This window comes from Hibiscus syriacus, unplaced genomic scaffold (genome assembly GCF_006381635.1).
Source record: "Hibiscus syriacus cultivar Baekdansim isolate YM2019G1 unplaced genomic scaffold, ASM638163v2 tig00110057_pilon, whole genome shotgun sequence".
Taxonomy (NCBI): Eukaryota; Viridiplantae; Streptophyta; class Magnoliopsida; order Malvales; family Malvaceae; genus Hibiscus; species Hibiscus syriacus.
Window position 1 is genome coordinate 1,659,057 of NW_024062581.1, and position 22,462 is coordinate 1,681,518.

Below are 22,462 nucleotides of genomic sequence, written 5' to 3' on the forward strand. Positions count from 1 at the left end.
AAACATCATAAAATTCAAGACAAACAAGCGATAGTTACGGCAAGACTTGGGAAAGCAGCATATCTAAAAGTTAAACATATAAAAAGAAGTGTGGATGACATACTTTGAACCCCTTAGCTCTCAAAAGAAGGCTAGCAATGGTCAGGTGCTGAGGAGACATGACCCTAAACTAAAGCAGTAATTAGAATCTTGGCAAATTAAAACTTTACTTGGGAAGTAAAAGGAAAAAATGTAATGATGGACACACAAAAAAAACTTTTGAGGGCTAATTTTTGTAATTATCATGATTATAATATATTATCTGTTTAGAATTTTTTTTAACAATTGATATTACATATACATCCGCATACGTAGCTGCTTGAATTCAAGATCTCTAAGAATTACAACATTTCTTTTTATATCAGTGAGGTCTTATGATAAATTCTTTGGAGGCTAAATCTTGTCTTATGACTAGGGCTGTAAAAAGCTGAACCGGCCTGCAAAACTGACTGAAACCGACTCAAGTCAAAACTGTTTTTAACCTGTGCTGTATCGATTCGAGATCGACTCGAGTCGGAACTGATGTTTACCTAAATCTGAGTTGGACCTGGAAATTATGGATCTGAATCCGACCTATACCCGACCTGAGAACAACCTGAACCCGAATTGAACCAAAAAAATGATACCCGAACCCGAGATTGACCTGGTAAATAATTGGTATTACCCAACCTGTTTTCAACCTGACATGTGATGAACATGACCTGTAAATGATCCAACTTGTTATTGACCTGATATGCTATTTATCTGACTTGACATTTACCTGACTTATTTATTACCATGGACGAAATTATAAGATTTTAATAAAATTATGATTTTTTGAGTTTATGATATAATTAAAAAATTAATATGATTAATTTTTCAATGTTATAATAAAATATTTATTATGATAATTAAATTAATAAATAGATTTATTATAAAAATTCTTTAACAAAATTCTTTAAATGTAAATTATATAAAATATTATTAATAAAATTATTGGCATTGAACAATGGTTAAATGTAAATTAATATAGTTTAATTTATGTAAATTATATAGTTTAATTTATGTAAATTATATAGTTTAATTTATGTAAAGAAAAACTAATATTAATAATGTAAGTATATATTATATAATTTATATTTAATTTTTACATGATTAATAAAAATAATTTTGGCATTGAAATGATAATTAATTTGATAATAGATAAATATTAGTATTGAACGTGATTAATTCTCTAAAATATAAATATAAACTATACAGTTTAATTTTTGTAGAGAAAAATTATCTAACAACTATAACATACATAAAACATAATATAAAAGATAAATTTAATTGATATTGATAATTTAAATAACATTTGATTTAAAATTTGAATAACATTGTTGTTACAGTTGAATACAATAAAATGAAAAAAAAAACCAGTTTTTTAAGCTCTCAAATCTTATAACAAAAATTTTATAAGGCTAAAACCCTAACTTTGCTACCATAAATTTATTCATCGAGCTTTTGTATCGAAATATCTGCCAACATTGTTAAATTACGACCAACTTTTAAAGCCACCAACATAATTTAACATGAGTAGTTATTTAGAAAAAATGACAAGTTTAAACAATCTATTTTAAGTCAGACCAACAAAATAAATTACAAGGCAGCAACATGCAACATTTTTGCATTAAACAAACATGCAGTCAACGGTAAAGCCAAAAGGAATACGATGGCCAATAGTGCCAAACATTTCTGACTTTACCAAACCCTTACAGAATCAAGCATTCAACATTGTTTATAATAACAGAAATAATATCAAGCAAAATCAAGATGTGTTACTTTGGACAGAAGCATCAATAAAAGTTGGTTTCAGTTACTGTTAAACATAATAAATATAATAAGTAATTAATAAATAGAAGTTACATGTAAAGGGAAGAAACAAGACTGAATATCAAATTCCAATGGTTTCACTTAACGTTAAACATCCTAAAAAATTAAAATTAAAATTAAAATGAAATATTGAGATAAAATTAAAAACAAAACAAATCTATCATACCTTTACATAGCAGACTCATTAACCACAGTAAGGTAGTCTTATTCCTTATCCTCCGGCTCAAAACCATACAACCAATTACGGGTTGTTACAAAAATATCAATATTTTTTGGTAATAGTGAAGCTCTTAAACCATACAACCAATTACGGGTTGTTACAAAAATATCAATATTTTTTGGTAATAGTGAAGCTCTTAAACCATACAACCAATCATTATCCTCTGACTTAATTTATTAACAGAAGAATCAATTACCTTCAAAATTTTTTGAACTATCAAGTTCAAAATGTGGGAAGCACACCTTATATGGAAGTACTTACCATTGAAGGGAAGAGGAGAAATGACATTCAAATCATCTTTCATGCTCAACATGCAATACTTAGTAACAGTATACCTAGATATATCCTTAACAGAAGAATTAAGGTAATAATGTAAATCCCAAAGTTTTTCATGCTCAACAATACTATATGGATAACCAAGACACATAATAGCCTCAGTAAACAGTTCATAGTATTTGTTTTAATCAAAAGAAGATACACTACCAGGATTTTCAGCAAGAAAATTCTTATTAGCTTGGCATTTCTTAGTATGCCTTTTAGGGTTAGATGTACCAATATAAAAATCAACTTTATACCTTTTCACTTTGCAATACTTACACTCAGTATAAATATAACCATCATCAGATTTGGTGAATGTGTAGAAGTCCCAAACAGAAGAGGTTCTTCTCCCAAATTCGGATGAACCAGTGAACTTCCTCTTAGAGGATTTATTTATATCAACTGCTTTGGAAAATATATCATTTACATCCCCTTGACAAAAAAATAGGGTTAGTATGGTAAAAAGTAAACCTTGATTAAGCTACAAACAAAGGCAGCTAACAACCTTATACAACTAATCCGAATGAACAACCAACAATAACACAAACAAGGACTAACAGAGGAAACGAATAAACAGTAGCTACAGAGGAGGGTATGTTTACCTCTTTCAGAATGTTCTTCATTCTGATTTATTGGGAACGAATAAACATTAGCTATAGAGGAGAGTATATTTACCTCTTTCAGAATTTCTTCATTCTGATTTGTTGGGTTTTCTCCTACAAATGAAATGAATAATATATTAATGAACAATATTAAAATAAAAAACAAAATAATAAAAAAATAAATATACCTGGATAATTCAACTCGTAAGAAAGACTGTCCATAAAACCCTTAAAAACATAAAGGTTTTGAATATCAACAGAGAAGGAAGAATATGAAGAAGATACAGAAAGTGAAGAGGTTCGGTTAGGTTTTTTTATGTTCGGGTTCAGATTCGGTTCGGGTTCGGGTTCAAGTTCGGGTTTGGGTTTGAGTTTAGGTTTGGGATTTGAGTTTGGGGTTGAGGTTGGGTTATAGAAGATGAATTGGTGTTAGGTTTTAGGTTTGATCGAAGGATCAGAGAATGGTTTGGGGAAGAATAATGATGAAATGCTACTTGGTTTGGGGTTTGATCGGAAAAATAGGAAATGATATGTGTTTTGGTGTTTGTGAAGATCAACTGACGGTTTTTGTGAAGAACAAATATGAACTGGGATGAATACGGATGAACATGGGAGAAAATTTTGGGTGTTTGATCGAAAAAAACAAGAAATCGTATGGGTTTTGGTGTTTATGAATATCAAATGAGGGTTTTGGTATGAACTCGGATGAACAAGTTAAGAAATTTCGTGTGTTTGATCCAACAAAAAAAAGGAAAATGTTTGGGATTTGGTGTTTTTGAAGATCAAATGAAGGTTTTTTCAAAGAACAACGAAGAATATGGATGAACTTCTAGAGAGAAGGTAGAAAATTTTGAGAGAATCGAAGAGTTAGAGAAAGAGAGAGCAAAATGGAAGAATGAATGAGAAACTCGAAAATGAGAAAAAATTACCTTATATAGTCGCTCCGTTCGGGTCGAGTTCAAGATCCGCGTGTTTTTGAACTTCGTTTCGCATTGTACTGTTATCCCCTTATTTTGATTTTATTCAATTTAGTCCAACTTTAATAATTTAATTTAATCTTTATATTTTAAATTCTTTTAATTTCATCCCCATATAATTTATATTAATAAACTATTTATAATTAATATTAATATATAATTTTTATTAATATTAACTTATTTAATATAATATAGTTTATAATTTGTAATTAATATTAATATAAAATATAGTCTATAAAATTAATATTAATATAAACTATAGTTAATATAATTTATATTAATATAGTATATGGTTTATAGACTATAATTAATATTAATACTATATACTATATTTTTAATATAAACTATAGTTAATATGTTAATATTAATGTAAACTATAGTTTATAAACTATCTACTACATTAATACAAATTATAATTTATAAACTATATATTATATTAATATAAATTATAGTTAAGATAATTAACATTAATATAAACTATATAGTACATTAATATAAACTATAGCTTATAAATTATTTACTATAGGTTATAAACTATATAGTACACTAATATAAACTATTGTTTATAAACTATAGGTTACATATATAGTTTATGTAACATATAAATAGATTGTATATATACATATACTATAGGTTATATACATATAGTTTATATATACTATACATAGTTTATACATACATGTACTATAAGTTACATATATAGTTTACATGTATACATATATTATAGGTTACATATATTAACTATTGTTTATAGACTATAGGTTAATGTTACAAATATAATATATATAAACTATATATGAATTATCAACTGTATCTATACATATATAGTTTAGGGTTTAGGGTTTAGAGTTTAGAGTTTCTATAAACTATATACTTTATTATTTTATATAGTTTATGCATAGTGTTTCTATAAACTATATAAGTAATTTACTTTATATAGTTTATATATATATATATATAGGTTATATATATATAGTTATATACTATACATAGTTTATACATACATGTACTATAAGTTACATATATAGTTTACATGTATACATATATTATAAGTTACATATATTAACTATTGTTTATAGACTATAGGTTAATGTTACATATATAATTTATATAAACTATTGTTTATATAAACTATATATGAATTATCAACTATGTCTATACATATATAGTTTAGGGTTTCTATAAACTATAAACTTTATTACTTTTTATATATATTACTTATATTACTTATACATACATATATATACTATATTAATATAAATTATAATTTATAAACTATATACTTTATATAGTTTATATATATACTATATTAACATAAATTATAGTTTATAAACTATATACTTTTTATAGTTTATACATATATAGTTTACGTACATAGTTTATATATATAGTTCATATAAACATAATTTATATATATAGCTTATAATAATTATATAGTTTATAATATAAATAAAGTTTATATATAAACTATATAATTTTTAATGTAAAATATTTATATAGTAATATATATGCATTTAATATACTATATATATAAACTATATACATAAATCTTATATATATATATATATATATATATATAAAGTACATAGTTTATTAATAAACTACATATAAACTACATATATTATATATTTGTCTTTATATATATATATATTATAATTTTTTTCAATTTTCTAAATGAATGCAATTTACTATAGTTTTCATTATTTCTTCATATTTTGCATTTATTTCAATTTCATCCTTTTGTGTTTTTTAATTTATTTAAATTTTAAGTCTTTCACTTTTATATGTATTCAATTTAGTCCTTAAATTTATATTTACATCTTCATTTGGCCCATTGTTAGTTGTTATTTATATTTTTTGTAACTGGCCCATAACTTTTTAAATGAGTATAATTTAGTCCTTTTTATATTAATTTAAACCTCACATTTTAAATTTATTTCGATTTGGTCGCTTACCTACGTGTGTTGTTTAATTTATATTTTAAAATTTTATTTGTAATTTTATATTTCTTCAATTTTGTCCTTAAATTTATATTTTTTACAAAATAGATCCATGATTATTTTTTTGTAATTTACTCGAAATCATATACAATTACAACTTGCAATTCAACAATCACGAAAGATGACAAAATAATTAACCCAAAAATAAAAACGACTCGACCTGAACTCAATCTGTATCCTGTAAACATCCAACCTGAATTTTATCTGTCAATGATGTGACCTAATCTGAACGAGATCCGACTGAAGTCCACCTACACCTGAATTAACCTGGTCTTTATCTGCTTCGGACCTGAACTGACATCGATCTGAACTGAAAATGACCCGATCTTAACCCAATCTAGATCTGGTGTCAAATCAACTTGAAAATAACCCGAACTAATTTGATATGTACCCGACCTGATCCAAGTCAAACCATCAAATTAATCTGACTTAAACTGTACCCAATTTTACCCAACCTACCAAATCCAACTTAAACATGTCTGATTATCTGATTTTACAACCCTTATGACTATGGAAATGCAACGATGAATAGATGGCCCACTGACTATCTGTTTTTAAGATGGGGATCGATGTCTTCTCCCCCACTTTAATCTCAATGGGCCTTAAAGTATGTCATCAATCTTTTAGGTTTGTCTACAAAGAAAATTATAGAGTAGAGAAATTGAAGTTTTTCAGTGATTGAAAGACGACCTACGCAATAGATTTCTCAAAGGTTCATGCTCGATGTTCGTGGCTGACTTGTAAGTTGTATTAAGGGGTCAGCATTCAATTTAGTCGAGTCAAAATATTAACTTATTCGAGTTGAAGAGTCCTATTTTACAACTCAAACTTAACTTGAAAATCTTTCAAATAAAATTATTTGATTTTCTATGATAGTTTTATTATAATTATTTATAGTATTATGGTAAGGTTTAGTTTCAAGTTTTCGACTTTCTCTAACCATATAAGATATATATTTCATATTCTTTTCACATTATAATGTTATTTAATATATAAAAAATCTAAAGTTATAAAATATATTCACAATACTATATATTTCTTTATTTTGAGGGTAAAATATTGATGAGAGTATAAAATCGTCAAGGGATTAATGAGAAGAAAGAATTTGCAAACAATTGGAGTCAAATGATCAAATTGATTAGAATGCAATATTAAGGGTCTAAATAAAAAAGAAAGTACATTTATATTAAAAAAAGAAGAAGAATTAAAGTTATATACGTATTTTATAGTGATAAATGAGCATGTGGTTCAAATTTGGTAAAAAAAACTTAAAATAAAGAGCCAAATGAATAAATAAGAAAATTATAAAAAAATTGAAAGACTAAATTGAAAAATAGAAACTTGTTATTGAAAAGAGGAATTGAAAGTACACATGAATTATATGATGGTTTAGGAGCATGTGGTTCAAATTTGGTTAAAAATAGACTTAAAATGAAGGACTAATAAAATCAGAGACTGAATCGTAAAATTGTCAAAATATAGTCAAATTTTCAATTTTTCGAATAACTCCAAATTTCAAAATTTCAACTTGACTTGAGCTTGAAAACCGAATTGATAATTCGAGTTGACTCGAATAACTCGAAATTAAAAAAATCAAATTTTCAAGTTGAGTTTGCTCACCCTAGTTGTATATGATGTTTTACTATATACAGAGTTCAGAGTGTATAAAAGTTATGGCGGAGACATATTACTTCGAAGTGGTTCAACCACTTCGATCATACTAAGGGTCATCAAAGGGAATTACACTAGTAGAAAGGATCATCAAAGAGAATTACACTTGTGGAAAGGATCATCAAAGGGAATTACACTGGTGGATGTGATTCATGCTCTGTTGTATCTTGATTGGAAAGTACACATTAAGCATATACCATGATTGGATAATAGAATGACTGGTTGCTTATTAAAATTAGTTCATATTTTCATACCATGCACGATTTAATTCTGTCTAAATAATTTTAATATTTATATATATTTTTTACTATTTTCTCCTACATAATAACATTATTTTAAAAAAAAATTCTAAATGTGATATTATTTGAACACTTGGTTAATATATAGTAAATGCATCAAGTTATTAATAATACTCGCTGTGTATACAGTTTTCAGACTCGAGAGCAATGCCTGAGGCTTATATTTTACTTCCTCATCAGTAGGACCACAGTATGTGCTGCAATACTCCGATTTTCTCCAAGGCTGTCAACTCTTTCATGAGTCTTGGCCTTGAGATTGACAACAGATGGGTCAGCCCCTAGCAGCTCAGACAAGTTGGCTTTGATAGCCACCTTGTGTGGGCTCAGTTTTGGTCTTTGAAGAATTAAAGTGGCATCTAAGTTCCCAATCTCATAAACAGCCTCATGCATGAGTCTCACCTGAAATGAAACCATGTTGCACAGCATGAACTTGATTAATCTAAGTAGCCTGTAACAGATAAGTCAAGTATATATTCCTAGAATACAAGATATAAACAATGATGGGATCAAACGACAAACCTGACCATGTTACATAATCCATATGACGGAAAAACAAAACTTGATACGTACAAACTTCATCGCAGAGTTCTCTAAATGATAGAGAGATTCAGTTCTTTAGTACTAATTTCTACAAGCTGAATTCAGAAGAAAAGGAACACGTATCTCTTACACAGACCAAAGAAGTAAATGGGTTGTTCGCGCCTATACTACAAAATTATCATAGATATCACATTCCCCTACTTTATAGTTTGTTTTGAATTGCGAAATTGTTAATATTCTTTCTTATGCTTGTCCTACCAAAGTAAAACTTTCAGAACACCTAACAGCCAAGTCCTTGAAATTTGTTCTAAAATAGTTGGATTGAGTGGGAGGCAATAGGGGAGCATTTCATTCATTCAGTCTTCTCTTAGAATGATGCATTATACATGAAAATTCGGGTTCAGAATGGATTCTCCAGTATTAAAAACATGAATATCTATAGTTCAGTTGAGAATAAAGGTTGAAGCAGTTTCCAACCACAAACAAATTAGGCTGTTTCAAGAAACAGACATTGAATTGTGGTTGTTGAGTTGCAATCAAATAACGCAGCAGAGTTTTTACATAAATATGCAGTGAAAGAATATCATACCTGGTAGACTTCTCTTAAAGCATCCTTTTTTTAAATAAAAAATCATATTTACAAGATGTATCCATGTGCAGAATCACTTTCACAGGCTAGCTGAATACAAGGATCGATGAAGTTTCCTTCATCATGTACATGCACTTACAATATTAGTGATTAAAGTCCAATATGAAAACCTAAATCTCATTTTCAACAAAAAAACAAACAAAGCTGTTCTGAAGAAAGATTCATGCCTATTATTGTATCAAATAAAGACAAAGTTCATTGCATTGTGGTTGGGATGTCATCATCCAGACCATAATCAAAACATCAGAGGTTAGCTCTAATGCAGCAGATTCGTATCCACTTCTCGACCACTCAACACAGAGGAACACTATCAATTTGCTTTGCTGATGCATCTAAGACAAAGTACTGAATGGTTGAAACTAGAGACTCAATTTTTTGTTTCTAAGTAGATTGAATTAACCAGTGATGACCCTTAAGAGATTAACAAGCAGTGCTATATATGGTTCGAGTACAAATACTGAGTATGCAGTCCAACCCACCCAAGGAGTTCCTTCGATTCCTTCTATCACATTAAAAAGGGTTAAAAGGATATGTTTCATAAAATCTTAATACTTGAATGTTGCATCAAAGTACATTAGTCGAGCCTACAACTTTAAGAGGCATTATGTTCTTGTTTAACCATGCACCAAAACAAAATAATTCCATATTCAGCTTAGTACTGCCTTTTCTATTACTTTCTATTCAACAGTTCGTTATTTTTTTCGATACTGAAGTTCTAATCTAGGATCAGTATCCCAATTTTATATTATGACAATGACCAATGAATCAGCCATTTATTCCCCGTGATTTAAAGGTAACCAGCAGTGAACCACACAACCAGCTAAAGGAGAATCCACTGAAAATTAAGACCCATAAAAATATATAAATAAGAGGAATAACTCAAAATTACCCAGAATCAAAATCAAAGAAATACTCACAGCTTCTTTGATGAATACAGAGGACGCTGCCCCTTTCCAGTTAGGGTCATTGTCTGGAAATATCTGCCCTATATCAGGAAGGCCTAAAGCTCCCAAGATTGCATCCACAACACAATGAAGCAGCACATCGCCTGCAACATATCAATCCCCCATATAGTTAGCATCAAAATCAAATTGAAAAACTCAAGAAAAAGGGGAAAGAATAGATGAGAAAATACCATCAGAATGAGCCTCACAGCCTCTATCATGAGGAATATTAATCCCACCAATGATCAAAGGGTAACCAGGCTCCAACCGATGAAGGTCAAACCCATGACCCACACTAAAAGGTAAAGACTTGGAAGGTTTGGTGGAGGTAGTGGCTTCATCTTCTGCAACTGAAGTAGCTGCTGGTGAAATTAAAGCTCGAAGAGTAGAAGTAGAAGAAGATGATGATGCTACGAAGTTATTACGATGTCTGGAGGTTGAGATACGAGGATTAGGCAACAAAATGAACTTGTTATGGATTGTTTTGGTGATGGGTTTTGCTGGAATCGGAGAACAACTGTAAAAGTGAGTGGCCATCGCCGTTGAATTCTGTGTCTAGGCAGAAAACGGGCTCTCTGTTTCTTTGTTGAATAGCTTCAGGCTTTCAGTTTCTTTGTTACTCCGATTTGTGGCCATACTTTATTTTCCCTAGATTTTTTAATTACCATAAAAAATTATATACCAAACTTACCAAATCCAATTAATTATAGAGTAATTATTTATGTCAATAAAGGTTCGTACGAAGGGATTGAAATTAAAAAATTTGAGTTTATAAAGTTAAATTTAAATTTTATTATCGTCACTCTTGATAAATAATCTGTAAATTCTTATATAATTTACAATTTATGAATTTACAATTTAATCGTTTACTGGAGTCTTCCCTAACCTAACTTTTTTATATAAAAAAATAGAGTAATTATTTATTTAATTATCAATTTATTATTTTATTTTTATTTAGTAAAAAAACATATGTCTCTATAGTTTTAAAAAATTAATGGGTCTCTTATATTATTCTTCTCCTAAAATGATCATTCAATTCAGAAAACAACTTCAACGTGACACTTTAACCCACATTTTTTGTTGTTGACTGTTACGGTACTGAAATGATAGTTCATATTATTAACGTGACGATCCACAATGCTGATATGACAGTCCACCATGGCTGATCATGTGATTGATAACATGAAAGATGGGTTAAATTTTTTTATTTTGTTCGAGAGTCAATTTAATTTTTTTAAAGTTAGTTTATTTTTTTAAAAAGAATAAAAATTATTTTAAACTATAAATATGAATTTATTCAAATATTCAAAAAATGAAATATAAAAATACTAAGAATAAAAATTAAATTACTAAAAATAAATATACATATTAAAATACTAAACTATTATTACAAAATTAAAAAAATTAAATAGATATAATAGGTTATAAAATAATTATTTATAAATTATTAAAATTTTAAAAAATATTTTTTTTGAAAAATATATTATACATAACATATTCATGTAACATGTATGCATATTATCAACACTTATATAAAAATATTTACTGGATTAATTGAGAATTATAAAATTCAAATTAGTCAAGATTTATAATTTTTGGATTAGTCGAAAATTATTATGTTTTCTAATTATCTTTTTGTAAGTCTCAAGTAATTTAAAAGATAATTATATAATAAGTTTCAACGTAAAAAGATAATTAGAAAACATAGTAAGTTTTGATAAATTTTTAAGTCTCCACTAATTTAAATTTTATAATCTCGATTAATTTAGTAAGAATACTTTGTATAAGTATTAATAATATGTGCATGTTTTACATGTACGTACATTATATATTTTTAAAATTTACTAATCATTTATAAGTTATCATTTTATAACCTATGATACATATTAAAAATTATTTTTATAATAGTTTTAATATTTTTAATATGTATATTTAATTTTTTATAATTTAATTTTTATTTTTAGTATTTTTATATTTAAAATTTAAAATAACTTTTATTTTTTTTTAAAATGAATAAACCTTTGAACTTAAAAAAATGAATTTGAACCACAAACAAAGATAAAAAAATTAATTTAACCCATTTGTCATTTTATTCGTCATGTAATCAGCTACTTTAGAATGCCATGTTAGCACCGTGGACTATCACATCAGCACTAAAATGGTCAACGATGGAAAACGTTGGTCAAAGGGTCACATTAGGTTTGTTTTCTGAGTTAGAGGGCCACATTGAGAGAAAAAATAATACGAGGAACACATTGATTTTTTTTTAAAAGTACAGGGCCCTCTAATGTCTTTTTGCCTTTTTATTTTGATCACTTAATTAGGCCTGCAAACGAACCGATGTTCAACGAACCGTTCTATTGGAAGTTTATTTATTTTATTTATTAAACGAATAAACATGAAAAAGATTTTATGTTCGTTTAATTAAATGAATGAAAACAAGCAAAAGGTTCGTTCGTTCATTTACGTTCGTGAACGCTCGATAATTCGTTTGTTTATTTAGTTCATTTATGTTCATTCGTTTATGTTTTCCAGACCCGTTTGAAATATAAAGACTTAATAAATTTTAACCTTTAATCCATTAATATTTTTAAACTCAATTAATTTTAAACACATATAAAAAGTACTCAAATCAATTAAAGAAAATATAAATCCTAAAATTATTATAAAAAAAACTCTTCTCAAATATAAACCTAATTAGTTTTATGTTCGTTCGTTTATGTTCGTTTACGGTCGTTTATGTTCATTCGATTGTATTCGTTTATCATTTAAATGAACAAACATGAACGAACACGAGCAAGCTAAATTTCTTAACGAACGAACACTAACAACAAATTTTGTTCGTTAAGTTGTTTGTGTTCGTTCGTTTGTTCAGTTAAAGTTAAACGAACAAACATGAACATACCCTCATTCATGTTCGTTCGGTTCGTTTACAGACCTACAATTTATTATTATTTTTTTAGTAAAACACACAAATTGATTTGTTGAGTCCCTAACTATTAAAAGTTACAAAATGATCCCTCAACTATAAGATTGTAACCCCCTAGACCAAGCATATGCGTTTCGACTAAGTTTAGTGAATTACATTAAAATTTCTTAAACAGTTTTTCTAAAATGCTATTCAATATTTTAAAACCATATTACAATTAACATTTATAAAAGTAAAATAAATAACGATAAAAGTTTAATTCGTAAATATAAAACTAAAAAACAGTTATATAAAACATAACATGCCATAAACCTGTAGTATAGTAGCAAAATCCATAAACATCATCATCATCATAAAACAAGTATGTCAAAATAAAGGTCCATGTCACATAATGAAAAGCAATTCGGAAGATAGAAACATTAAGACAAAAAGTTCTTCTATAATGTGTTGATCCTCCGAGTGCCTGAATCGGTACCTATCCACAAATATCTAAAAGGGGAAAACAGTTTGAAAAGTGACCTAGGGCTCAGTGTGTCCCATTAGTACAATAAAAACATAATATGAAAACCATCAAGCAATAGTCCAGTAAAGTATCATGGAAATCCTGATCAAGCATAAGATATTAAATCACATAATATACCCTCCTCCCATACACCATATGCAGTTCGCCCATAAACTGCATCCATAGAGCATGGGTATAAGGAGCCAACCTGAGGGAACATCTTGGGGCCTGAAAGCCTACCCAAGAGTCGCCGTCTGTAAGGATTTACTAGTTTGATCAGGGTTATACCTCCATACTTCAGCCTACCCAGATAATATCCCTATAAAATAGTTCACATAACACACAAAGATTTCCATGATCCATATTCGGTAAAATAATACCGTCCAATGAAATCAAGTATTCAAATATCACACATCATTCCATCGTAGTTCATGAACCATCATCCATTGAATCATAAATTTCAGTGATATATATATATACACAATCGATTAGCACATAGGGAACACATCTCGTAAAATAGGGTACACAGTAAACTACTAAGCATCGACCTCGTCACGCTCTGCTATAGTGCTCGAACCTAATTCATAACAACCAGAGTTAATATCAGAGTAATATTTTAAGTCGGGTATTTGAAAAGTTCACGATTTATACGAGTGACTATCGGCTCCCGTGGCCTAACAGGTCGAGAAGAGCTGGGTCGAGCTGGCGAGCTGTCAGATAAGTCTCTAGTACCTTCAAACAATGACAATTTATCAGTCTCAAGTCTTACATTAAATTTTTCCGTAATTAAAACATTTAATTACTTAAGCATATTTGGGTTTGACAATTAATTTGGAGGCTTTCGGGTTAGAATTTGGCAAAATGGACTTCAAAATCGGGCACATGACATAGAAAAATTTAAAATAAGGCTTTTCGAAAATTAAAACTTTTTTCGATCAAAGTCAACGGTTAGACCGGTCAAAGTCGACGGCCTGACTGGTCAATGGTCAACTTTGACCAAAGTCAACGGTTTGGTCAAGTCAACGAGTCGGGCAGACGGGTCGGGTAACCTTTTTCTGGAATTTTCCTTGGGCCAAATACCGACCGATTTCTCCCAATTCAAAAATAGACTTAAATACAGTTAAACCAAACCAATATTACACCAATAAACCAATTTAATTTACCAAAACCCGATTAGTAACTTACCCATGCCGGTAATCGACGACTGCGCGTCACTAGTGAGTAATACCGGTCGAGTTTTGATCGTACCACAATGGTGGTTGTAGTGGAGGCGACGGTGAGCTGAACCAACGCCGGATGCGGTCGTAAATGGCTAGAATAGGCAGCGGCCGGGGTGATTTTTGACGGTCAAACCTCGATTAATTCACAGCGAACGACGCCGTTTCTCGGTAAATCAAGGGTTGGATTTTTATCACCGTTCGACGGTGAGCACTTTGGTGGTCGTGACTCGGGCTGGGGTGGCCAGACGGCTGTGGATTTAGAGCGAGAAGGTGACCATCGGGGGTTGATTTAGGGGTTAGGGATTTGGTTCAATTTGGGGGAAAAATAATTTGGGTTTATCCAATCGGGTAATTATATTTTACTAGGTAAAAAAATGGCCAAATGCATGCTTTAGTCCCTGCATTCTTCAAAACTTCCTAAAATGGTCTGCTAAATTCCTCATTTTTCAAACTAGTCCCTATGTTTTACTCAATTAATCCTTTATTAAATTTTCTAATTTTTCCTAAAATTTGGGTTGTAACAAAGATACTGCTTTGTTGAGTCATTGATTATTAAAAGTTATAAAATGATCACACGACTATTCAAATATTCCAAACTCATCCTTTTTCGTTGAATAATTAACGACCGTCTTAGTTGAACTTCAACCTTTGACTGAGATATAATAAAATCTGATCTTAGAATCGTTTAAGCTGTATGGATTGGCTCTTTATTACGTCACGTCGTCGAATCCATACTTAAAATATAATGTTGTTGAGCAGATTCTTGAAAGAAACAATGATGTCAATAAACATTATTAAAATATAATTTTATCATTAATATCATATACATCTCACAAATATGATTGTTCGAAATTGAGATTAACACTTTTTTTTTTATGATTGTGGTCACTTATTAATATAAATCTCTATCACTGCAATTTGGAATGTTATCCAACCCAAAAGTGTTTGGGCTTTGGACATGGAAATGGGCTGATGTAATATAATAGACTCTGGAGACGAAGATCGGTCCATTGTGGAACAAGAAAAAAAATATAGGTAGAACGGAAGCAAACGAACAAAACCGGAAAAAGAAGAACGAGGAACAGCCAGTCACCTCCTCCAAATCCTCTTTTCAATTCAGCTTCAAGGTTGTTCTTTCTCCAAAAAATCTTTACTGTAACGTTTGGACTTTTTTTAATTCAAAAAATTGCTTTTGATTTGTCGGTATGATTGAACTAACGAAAAGATTTATGTTTTAGAGCTTTTACTCCGAAGGAATTAGAGCATCTCAAATCACTCTTCACTTCCCTAGCTGCCCAGTCTCAGAACAATGGTCAATATGTTTCTTCGCCTGTTTTTCAGGTTTTCTTTTTTGGGTTTTACCCATTTCTAGTTATGAATGTTTGTTTTGATTTTCTTGGGAAGTTTCCCCCCTTAACGAAAGTACTAGTTTGGATGTAGGCTTACTTCGGGTTAAAAGGTCCTCTTGGAGACAGAATGTTACAGAATGTTCGATTTAGCCACCCAGGGACGCAAAGACGATAAGCTTACCTATGAAGACCTCGTGATCACTAAAGTAATTACCTTCGAGTCTACCGTATTCGACACTCACCTAAAATCGAAGTCGCATAGATTGAAAATTTTATTGTTGGTTATTTATCACTGCTGAGCACATATGATTAAGAAACAAATGTTGTTGGTTATATGTAGCTTCATTTGGTTGTTACTTTTGTTATATGTTTTTACTTATGGGGTGGAAGTAAAAAGGAAAAACATCCAAGTATTCTTAAATGATTGAAGTTAAAGTTCAAGATTTTGTGCATGACAAAATTCATGGTTTTAATGTGGAATGGTCACCGTATGTTAGTGTTTGTTACCTTTTTTATTATTTGTTTATTCCCAATCAAATGCTTCAAGAGTTTAACTTTTGAAGTAGAAAACTAGTGTCAGAAGGTAATTAACAAGAGCAACAGCTAAGGGAACCTATGTTAATTGGTGTTTTGAACTGAACTTGCAGGCCTATTGGTTTTATATTTCAATTTTTGTAGGGGACTTATGTGAAAGGGACAGATGATGAGATTGAGGAGTTTATTTATCGATTGTTGGATGTCACAGATGATGAAGTTTTGACGAGGTAAAATGATGATTGTCTGCGGTAACGTTTTCTTTACTTCACCAACTTTTTCCTGATTATAAAAATTGTTTCTGTCAACATTTATTTCCCAAAATATGAAACCTAATTATGGAACAAAATTTTCAAGTTAGAAGCTTCTATTACCAATCTAATTATTGGAAGCTTCTTGAATTTCTAGCCATCTCTATCATGTTAGAAACCTTCTAACTTATGTGGCTCCCTCTCAACTACAGGTCCGATTTAGAATCTGGCCTAGTCACAATGTTTGACCATATATTCCACCTGAAAGGTTCTCAACCAGAATGAAATTCACGCTGCTACATGGTGGAGACATTTCTGAATACTGCGACATTCTCAAAGGATGATGGGGAACGTAATGATAAAAGTATGTCCTTTGAGGATTTCAGATGCTGGTGTACTCTTGTACCATCTGTGAAGAAGTTCCTTTCAAACTTACTAATGCCACCAGATCCAGGTTCTTCATGCTTCTTCTCTGATATGTGCCCTTTTCTTTTGTAATCTTTATCATTCTAGCAGCATCATTGGAGACATAATTTCTTTAAAGTATGAATAGATATGTATATATTATATAATTTAGAATCTGTATCAGTGTGACATTGTTCAACCATGCTTGTGTTTAACTTAGCAAAATTATGTAGTATCTCAATGTGATTTGATTTTATGTCCCCTCCAGCTTAACTCCGATTAAAGCCTGATTCATTTTGGAAAAACTTATTTTGTTTGTGTTACACTAATTTGTGAAGGCTTAATTTTGATTAAGCTGGATTATAGATTAACTGGATACATGTCCAGATGGAAGTTACACCAAATCATATCCTGTATCCTATGATTTTGATTGAAATTAGTATCTTAGGTCCAGTTTTAATGTTATTTTTCTGTGTAGGGAGACCGGGATCTCAGATTCCTAAATTGTTGCATTCAGAGAATATTGATCCCAATATATTATTATTGAGAGATGAATATGCTTGGCATATAGGAGGGGCTCTATCTCATGAAGAGATAGAGGAATGGAAACTCTTGTATCATAGTTCATTAAATGGCTTAAATTTTAACACATTCTTGGGGAACATATCGTAAGTACCCTACTTCCTTTTTGCTACCATCTTATCTCTATTCAGACCCTGTAAATTGTTGTTCCCATCGGAGTTCAAGTCATAAGAAATTAATTATCTGATTTGTTGTATTTGTTGCTTTTCTAAACTATGACCGATTGATCTTTTAGACAATTTTGGAAGACCTATGGATAATTTTAGTGTTCTGTTTTGAAAATATGAAATTGGTCATATCTGATTCTTTTTGAATGAATTATGACTGTATTTTTCTCATTTTTCTTGAAGACTTCCAATCATTAAACTCAACCTTGTGTAACATGCTAAAATTATGGTACGGGCTGTATGGCCTCCATTGCTTTTATAACTTCAGGTATTTATCCTTGCTTCTTTATCTAGTTTAATTTGAAGATGCTTTGATCAAGAACTATGTAAACCATGTAGTTGATGCACTCTGCTCTTTAGCATATTATACATGGAACAGTAAGAGCTCATTGTGGAAGCTGATAAACTTGGTGATGCATCTATTAGGGATACCTAAAAGAAACTAACAAGCACTAAACTACCTCTCGTCTCTTTGTGACGCATCTAATACCTTTCTTGTCTATGATGAATTATGGTTTTTTTAATAGAATTTGCCAATTGGTCTTATTTTTCTGACCGCAAGGTTTGTTTCTGAGGCTTCTTTGTGAGCGCTCCATTATGTAAAATAGATAAAATGGAAAATTTCTCTTCATCAGATGATGAATTGTTTAACAATTGTTTTGGTCTTTCTCTGTTTTATTTTATTTTCTTTTCCTTAATCTCCCTGAAGAAAATATTGATTCCTAGTACGTTCTAATTTTATTTCATTTTCTTGGTTGATGGGATCGTCTTTTTATAGGTTGCCTAATTACTCAATTGAACTGCAGAAATGATGATGGGCGAACAGTCCTGATTATCAATGATAGAGAAGGTTACATATTTGGAGGTTTTGCTTCTCAGCCTTGGGAGAGGCATAGCGATTTCTATGGGGACATGAAGTCTTTTCTATTTCAGCTCTACCCAGTGGCATCTATTTTTAGGCCAACTGGAGCAAACAATAATTTGCAATGGGTATGCTTTTACTTGCTCTTGTATCGTTTTCTTCTAGGTTTGTTTTCTCTTTCATTTCAAGCTGAAACCAAATATGTTTGAATCCTTTGCCTCCGATTCCTGTACTTATATGTTGGTTCTTGCTAGTAGGCCTGTCATTATTGGAAGAAACTCTCTAGTGATTTTAGGGAAAAAATTAGAGAATTTAAATCTAGACTGTTTCCTGAACAGTTATGCCATCTTGCAGCACACTTCGAATTTTGCAGAATTTATTTTAATAGCTTTCATAACTTGAGAACAGATTGGAATTATCGGTAAACATTGCTTGGGGTTGTCCAATATTGATTCTTCTAAAATCAGGGATTGAAGAGGTTTTTAGTGCCCACTAAGATGCAAGTAATTCTTAATGCTGGGCCTTGGGGTGGTTTGTCCAATTCCATTTCCAACTTTTTGATGTAGTTGATTCATATCCCCCTTTTTTATCTACTCCAAATTTTGAGTGGAAATCTGCACACTTCTTATACATATATAAGTTAAGCTGTTTATGTTTCTAACAATAAGCATTTGCAGTGTGGTGCAAACTTCAGTTCAGAGACAATCCCGAATGGCATTGGTTTTGGAGGACGCATAAATCACTTTGGCTTGTTCATCTCGGCAAGCTTTGATGAAGGGCATACTTTTTCCTGTACCACTTTCAATAGCCCTTGCCTTTCTAAGACCAGCAAAATATACCCATAAGTTATAGAATGCTGGGGAATTGTTAGAAAAGGAGTGGAACAAGAAAAAGTGGATGCCGTTAAGGGCACGGTGTTAGAAAGGTTCAAGGAGGACAGACACATGCTCAACATGGTGGGTATTGCAAATGCAAGCGAGTAGCATGGTGCTTGATAATCTACAAAAGTTGCGTAAGTAAATGATGAAACCAAATCATTGCAGCACTGTACACTAGAATTATTTGAGTATGCCCTTCGTTAGTTGTGTATTACTGGATCCTATGTATGCTGCCGTGGATGATGAATCCATGCCCTTTGAAATGTTGTAATGCTATACGCTGTCTGGATTTAAAATTATCCGTACTGAGGATTAACGACCGCTTATTGTGAAATATTGATAGCCATTATAATATCCTTTACTATTTGTTGGTGAAATCTGAATTGCTGCTTTTCAATATTCTTATATAGTCTTTCATTATACTCGCTTACTATGAGTCAACAATCTTTAGAGCATGTGGTCAAAAGTTTTCTTCTTTTTTTCTAGATTGTGAGTTCATACCTATTTGGAATAAAAATTCTGCTTCCTCTTTTTGAAGTAGGAATTGTTAAACAAAATATAGTCGTTCACCATGAAGAAAAATCATAAAAATATCAATTAACACTATTAAATTAAACTTTTCAAAATTTTTAATAATATTCAGCCTAGAATGATATTTTTCATAATTATTATTTCGTAATTGATAAGTAAATTTTTTATATAAATATATTCAATAAAACACAATGTATCTTGGGACGAATTATGCTTTGTCATGAGTCACTATCTTAATTTTTTTATTATTGAAAATATATATATATAAATAAATATATATACTCAAATTTCTTAATTTAAATTTATTTTGATTTTATTTTAATTTTTTATTCCTTATTATATTTATTTCTTTGGGTTGGTATCATAATTAAATATACTTAACGATAGATTAATCGTTGTTTGTTGGTGAAGAAAAAAATTATAAGACTAGTATATTAAATAATTATCATTATTGAATCCCATGGAAAATTAAATAATTTAGCTTTGCTTTTGTCACACACTTGGACACAAACCAGCTTTCATAGTACTATAACTATAGTAAGAAGTCTAGAGTCTAGACACACACAAAAGAGAAGCTCCATTTTTTTCTCTGCAATTAATCTATGGAGGTCGGGAAGGAACCTCAATCAAACACTACGACGATGAGAAAAGCTCTGCTAATAATAAATTGCATCATCCTTTCTATAGGTAACTGTGCAGGTCCACTTATGATGAAACTCTACTTCATGCATGGTGGTAAACGAGTCTGGTTCTCGAGCTGGCTGGAGACCGGTGCTTGGCCCGTCATCCTCCTCCCAATCTCTTGTGCTTATTTTTACCGTTCTAGGACCCAACCCAGTTCCCAAAACAAGCTTTTCCTTATGAAACCGCACTTGTTCCTTGCTGCCGCCGTCATCGGAATCCTCACCGGCCTTGACAACTACCTCTACGCCTATGGGATCGATCGTCTTCCGGTTTCGACTTCAGCTTTAGTAATTGCGTCGCAGTTGGCTTTCACAGCGGGTTTTGCTTTTGTTTTGGTGAAGCAAAAGTTCACTCCTTATTCCATAAACGCTGTGTTTATGTTAACGATCGGAGCCGGTGTTCTAGCCATGAATACTAGCGGCGACCGCCCAGCGGATGAATCAAAGGGTGAATACGTTTTGGGGTTCCTAATGACCCTCGGAGCTTCGGCTTTGTATGGATTCATTCTGCCCTTGGTCGAGTTAACGTACAAGAAAGCAAAGCAAGATATCAGCTACGCTCTTGTGATGGAGATTCAAATGGTGATGTGCTTGTTTGCTACTGTTGTTTGCACCATTGGCATGCTGGCTAACGATGATTTCAAGGTTACTTTTTCTTCTCTCTTTCTGTCATAAACTCTAGCCGGCTTAAGCATATCCCATAATTTCCATTAAATCAAATTATATAGTTTAATTAATCAATGAGTCTCTCTCCTAATTAAACAACATATTGAGTTGTATTTTGCAGGTAATTCCAAGGGAGGCAAGAAAATACGAGCTAGGGGAAACAAATTATTACGTGATTGTGATTTGTAGTGCAATAATATGGCAATGTTTCTTCTTGGGAGCCATAGGAGTAATCTTTTGTGCGTCGTCTTTGTTGTCGGGGATTATAATTGCTGTTTTATTACCCGTAACTGAGATTTTGGCAGTCATTTTCTACAAGGAAAGTTTCCATGCGGAGAAGGGGGTGGCGCTTGCACTCTCGCTTTGGGGCTTCTTGTCTTACTTCTACGGTGAGATTAAGGAATCCAATAAAAACAAACCCACCTTTCAAACGGAGATGGATTCAGTTTCTGACAGACAAGGAGGTGTGTAAAACACCGGCGATCATCCTATGTCCGACCGACCATGGCTAAAAGTTTCATGGAATATTGCTGCATAAATTTATGAAACAATTTTATCATAGCTAAATCCAAAATTACCTTTCAATGTTCTAGTAAGAATTTATGATTTCACTTCCATAAATATTAATACAATATATTCCCAAATTTTCTTCTCCAACTATTTATACAATCTAATTTGACCTATTAGCATAAATATAAACTTGGTAAAGTACACAAATTGTCCCCGATTATAGGTCATTGCTTTGTTGAACTCCGACTACTAAAAGTTACAAAGTGATTTTTAACTATAT

At 30.9% G+C, this 22,462-nt stretch overlaps 2 protein-coding genes and 1 pseudogene across 3 annotated transcripts; 2 read left to right on the forward strand and 1 right to left on the reverse strand.

The window, feature by feature from the left end:
• Nucleotides 1-519: 519 nt before the first annotated feature.
• On the reverse strand, nt 520-10,742 carry LOC120214323 (2-C-methyl-D-erythritol 2,4-cyclodiphosphate synthase, chloroplastic-like). Of its 2 annotated transcripts, XM_039212244.1 has the most exons (4): nt 10,305-10,742; nt 10,087-10,217; nt 8,150-8,379; nt 520-569 (listed from the first exon to the last, which is right to left on the reverse strand). In XM_039212244.1, exons 1-4 carry the CDS (start codon nt 10,648-10,650, stop codon nt 566-568), a joined length of 711 nt encoding a protein of 236 aa, XP_039068175.1. In that variant the 5' UTR covers nt 10,651-10,742; the 3' UTR covers nt 520-565. The 2 variants fall into 2 exon arrangements, with proteins under 2 accessions (XP_039068175.1, XP_039068176.1); XM_039212245.1 differs by lacking the exon at nt 520-569 and having other exon boundaries at nt 8,146-8,379.
• A 5,049-nt stretch (nt 10,743-15,791) lies between these two features.
• Nucleotides 15,792-20,065, forward strand: LOC120214325 (annotated as a pseudogene).
• A 782-nt stretch (nt 20,066-20,847) lies between these two features.
• On the forward strand, nt 20,848-22,172 carry LOC120214241 (purine permease 3-like). The gene is made up of 2 exons (XM_039212190.1): nt 20,848-21,651; nt 21,794-22,172. The coding sequence occupies exons 1-2, from the start codon at nt 20,926-20,928 to the stop codon at nt 22,142-22,144; spliced, it is 1,077 nt and encodes a 358-aa protein (XP_039068121.1). The 5' UTR covers nt 20,848-20,925; the 3' UTR covers nt 22,145-22,172.
• The last annotated feature ends 290 nt before the right edge of the window (nt 22,173-22,462 follow it).

Excerpts from the sequence above, each read along its gene's own strand:
- LOC120214323 (XM_039212244.1), bottom strand. The coding sequence starts at position 10,650 with ATGGCCACTCACTTTTACAGTTGTTCTCCGATTCCAGCAAAACCCATC. Across the intron at positions 10,218-10,304 it reads CTGTGAGGCTCATTCTGATG|GCGATGTGCTGCTTCATTGT; the intron begins GTATTTTCTCAT and ends GATATGTTGCAG. Across the intron at positions 8,380-10,086 it reads CTGTATTCATCAAAGAAGCT|GTGAGACTCATGCATGAGGC; the intron begins GTGAGTATTTCT and ends GTTTCATTTCAG.
- LOC120214241 (XM_039212190.1), top strand. The coding sequence starts at position 20,926 with ATGGAGGTCGGGAAGGAACCTCAATCAAACACTACGACGATGAGAAAA. Across the intron at positions 21,652-21,793 it reads TGGCTAACGATGATTTCAAG|GTAATTCCAAGGGAGGCAAG; the intron begins GTTACTTTTTCT and ends TGTATTTTGCAG.